Source organism: Empidonax traillii, unplaced genomic scaffold (assembly GCF_003031625.1).
Source record: "Empidonax traillii isolate 1590-97213 ecotype Southwest subspecies unplaced genomic scaffold, ASM303162v1 scaffold2073:size91028, whole genome shotgun sequence".
Taxonomy (NCBI): domain Eukaryota; kingdom Metazoa; phylum Chordata; class Aves; order Passeriformes; family Tyrannidae; genus Empidonax; species Empidonax traillii.
In genome coordinates, this window is record NW_020957266.1 from 73,002 (window position 1) to 76,864 (window position 3,863).

At 53.1% G+C, this 3,863-nt stretch overlaps 1 protein-coding gene across 1 annotated transcript in view; it reads right to left on the reverse strand.

The window, feature by feature from the left end:
* Positions 1–2,977, reverse strand: part of MOB1A (MOB kinase activator 1A) — a 6,113-nt gene extending 3,136 nt beyond the window's left edge. Inside the window, exons 1-4 of the mRNA XM_027909351.1 lie at positions 2,954–2,977; positions 2,804–2,848; positions 874–1,040; positions 116–209 (exon numbers count right to left, since the gene is read on the reverse strand). Coding sequence (XP_027765152.1) covers positions 116–209; positions 874–1,040; positions 2,804–2,817 — 275 coding nt within the window. The 5' untranslated portion in view covers positions 2,818–2,848; positions 2,954–2,977. The remainder of the gene's footprint in view (positions 1–115; positions 210–873; positions 1,041–2,803; positions 2,849–2,953) is intronic.
* Positions 2,978–3,863: the final 886 nt, after the last annotated feature.

Below are 3,863 nucleotides of genomic sequence, written 5' to 3' on the forward strand. Positions count from 1 at the left end.
GTGGGGACACATCCCATGCCCTTCTTTGCTTCTCTCTCCACACCCCTGAGTGCTCTGGGCACCCACCCGTGTCCCCAGTGAGAAATGTGTCCCCAGCCCCCAGCAGAGCCCTCACCTGGGCCCTGCAGACATGACAGGGCAGCTGCTCTCCGTGCAGAATTCCGTGATGGTCCCGTACAACATGTTGATCTGGTTGAAGAAATCCACAGCTGGGAAGGAAAAGGCAGCAAAGGGACTCAAAGTGTGAACACCAGATGGGCTCTGAGGATCCCTGGGCACCCAAAAAAACTCTTGGAAAAAAAAGAACCGAACATCCACCTGACTTGCAAAGCATGGAGCTTCACTTAGCATTCCCTATCCTTGGAAATAGTAGCTTTGGGTTCCAGGCTCCCCAAACCCCTGACTGCTCTGAACAAACAGGAGAGGCCTCCCTCAGGCTGAACTCTCCCTGCCCTCCTTCAAAACTGCTTTTTTCCTCCTCTAAACTCCAAAGAAAAACAAAAGTTCAAGGCCATGGGGAGCAGCTGCTGAAAGCAAACTGGACTTGTAGGCTTTGGAATCAGAAAACAAGAAAGGAACTCCCCAAAACTGAAGTTGGGTGGAAATGAGACTCCACTTCCTCCCTGGATTATTTGGTGCAGCTTTTGCAGCCAACAACAGGAACTTTCCAACCCCAAAAATAACCCCTGAGAGCCTGAGCTCATGAAACCCCCCCACCCCCCCAAAAACCATGGCAGGGGCAGGTTTGTCTCTTCCTTTCTTTCCACTGACACTCTTCATTCCACCCAAGCAGGGTTGCCTGGGGAAGTCCCAGCTCTGTGCAGGGATAAAGCCCGAGGTTCCTGGGGGTTTCCTCCAGCTCAGAGGACTCACTGTTGACAGCAATCCACTCGTTGAGGTCCTCCCCCTCGGGCAGCATCACGGCCTGCCTCAGGTTGCCGCTGCCCAGCGTGGCCTCCGCGTGCTTCAGCAGCTCGTACTGGTGGGAGCCCTCGGGGATGTTCTTCTTGGGCTTGAAGGTTTTGGAGGAACGGCTCCCACTGGGGGACAGAGGAGACAACACGTCCAGTTGAGGCTGGGAAAGGTCTGCGGGGTCACTGAGCACCCACCAGCACCACCCCACCAGCACCACCACCCTGCTGATGGTCCCTGACCCAGCCCTCAAGTGCCACAATCCACAGGGATTGTGACTCCACCACCGCCCTGGGCAGCCCATTCCAGGGCTTTGCCACCCTTCCTGGGAAGGATTTTCCCCCCAGTATCCAACCTGAACCTGCCCTGGGGAGAGGGGAGCCCAGTGACCTGAAGCCATTTCCTCAAGTCCTTTTGGAAACAATATAAACTTGGAAATAGCATATATTTGGAAATAACATATATTTGGAAATAATGTATAATATAACATTATATTATACATAATATATTATACAGAATATTAGATATGTTATTATATAATATATGATAATATATCACATTATATAATATATATTATTACATACAATAATACTATATATATATATATTATAATACTATCTATATATAGTATAGATATATAATACTATATATCTTATAATACTATCTTAATTATAATAATTAGATATATGTTATTACATGATACATTATCTATTATATAATGTATACATATATAATACATTATATAATGTATATATACATTATATATAATACATTATATAGTTTATAATTATATATTTATATTTATATTCTATATTTATATTAGATAGAATATATTTTACATAATTTATATTTATAGTATATATTATATAATACATGATATAACAAGACAATAGGCAATTATATAATTACAATATATAATAATATATACTACATAATATATATTATATTATATATAATATAATAGATAAAATAATACATATATATATATATATATATATATATATACTTAAAATAATATAACCAACTTGGAAACTTTTGGAAATAACCCAAACATGTGCAAAGGCCCAAAGACTCCCAAGTCTTTTACCCAGAGGCCCAAAAAAGCCGGTCATGGAAAGAAAATCCCACGTCCCTGGGGCAAATTTTACACAGGGGTGGGAAACCACCTGCTAAAAATGTGACTTGAGAGCCTCCTGAAACGCAAATGGTCCCCACACTCGTCCCTGGCTGTCCCCAACACCCCAAAGCCCCTCTCCAGGAGTTCCTGCCCTCCAGGTCACCCCATTCCTGCTTCCAACCCCTCCTCATCCCACCTGGAACCCTCTGTCCCCCTCAGCTTCTTCCAAGGCTTCCTCCCAAAAAACCCACTCTCCCCCCAGGGTTTCTTCCACTCCTCCCTGTGTCCCTCCAGGGCTTCCTCCTCCTCCTCTTCCCCGACTATTCCTCAGCCCCTTCTTGTTCATCCCTAAGCAAACTTTTCAAGGGTTTTTCTGCTCCCATAACACACCCAGGGACCCCCCAGCCCCTCATGAGCCCCCCCAGCCCAACCCCACCCTGGGCTTCCCCCTAAACCTTCCCCTAAGAGCCCTCCCAGGCCTCGTCCTGGGCCTTCCTCAGCTCCTTGGGGGGCCTCTGACCCCCCAAAACCTTCCCCAAAACCCAAAACTCCCCTCAGGAACCCCCCAGACACCCTCCATCTCCCCCCCCCCGGCCCAGGAACCCCCTCAGAGCCTCCCCAAGAAACCCATCCATCCCCCCCTCAGCCCTCCAACCCTCCCCAAACGCTTCCCCTCCACCCCAAAAACCTCTCACAGACCGAGTCCAAGGTCCCCACGGGCCTTTTTCCCCCCCACGAGCCCCCCCAAGGGTCCCCTCCGGTCCCGGCACTCACAAGAGGAAGCTCATGGCGAGAGGGGCCGGGCCGGGCTGAGGGAGCCGGGAGAGAGGCCGGGATCGGGGAGGGATCAGGGAAGGGAAGGGGATCGGGAAAGGGATTGGGGAGAGGGAATGGGATCAGGGAGCGGGAATGGGATCAGGGAGCGGGAATGGGATCAGGGAGCGGGATGGGGCCCGGCTGAAGGAAGCGGGCTCTGCCCGCGGTCTGTTCAGTCCAGTCCGTTCCGAGGGCTCTGTCCGGGCTCTGTCCGATCGAAGGGAGCCGGGGCTGTCCGCTCCGGTCCGGGCTCTGTCCGGCCCGTTCCGAGGGAGCGGGACCCGTCCCGATCTGTCCTGAGGGAGCGGGATCTGTCCCAGCTCTGTCCGGTCTCTATCCCGTTTCTATCCTGGTCTCTATCCCGTCTCTATCTCTGCTCTATCCTGGCTCTATCCCGGTCTCTATCCCAGCTCTATCCAGTCTCTATCCCGTCTCTATCCCTGCTCTATCCCGGTTTCTATCCCGGCTCTCTCCGTTCCGTTCGGAGCCACCGGGGCCGCTCCCCGCGGGCCTCGCCCGGGCCGCGCCGCCAACTCTCGCGAGAGCTCCGCGGGTGGGGCGGGGCTTCGCCCGCCGCCGTCACCATGGCAACGGCCCCGAGCGCGGGGACAGCGGCCTGGGGACCCCCCTGGGGATGGGGACACTCCAGAGACCCCCCCACGGGGGATGGGGACACTCCAGAGAACACCCCAGGGGGATGGGGACCCTCCAGAGAACACCCCCTGGGGATGGGGACCCTCCAGAGAACACCCCCTGGGGATGGGGACACTCCAGAGAACACCCCAGCAGGGTGGGAACACTTCAGAGCCCCCCCCTCCGTGGGGATGAAGACCCTCCCATGGGGATGGGGACCCTCCAGAGCCCCACCCCATAGCCTTGGACAGACCCTAAATGGGTCTGGGCATCCCCCAGAGCCCCCTCCCCACAGGCCTGGCAGCCCCCTGGGAACCCCCACATCGGCCTGGGGACCCTCAGAGCCCCCTCCCTCCCCACGGGCATCCCCCCACCATGGACCTTC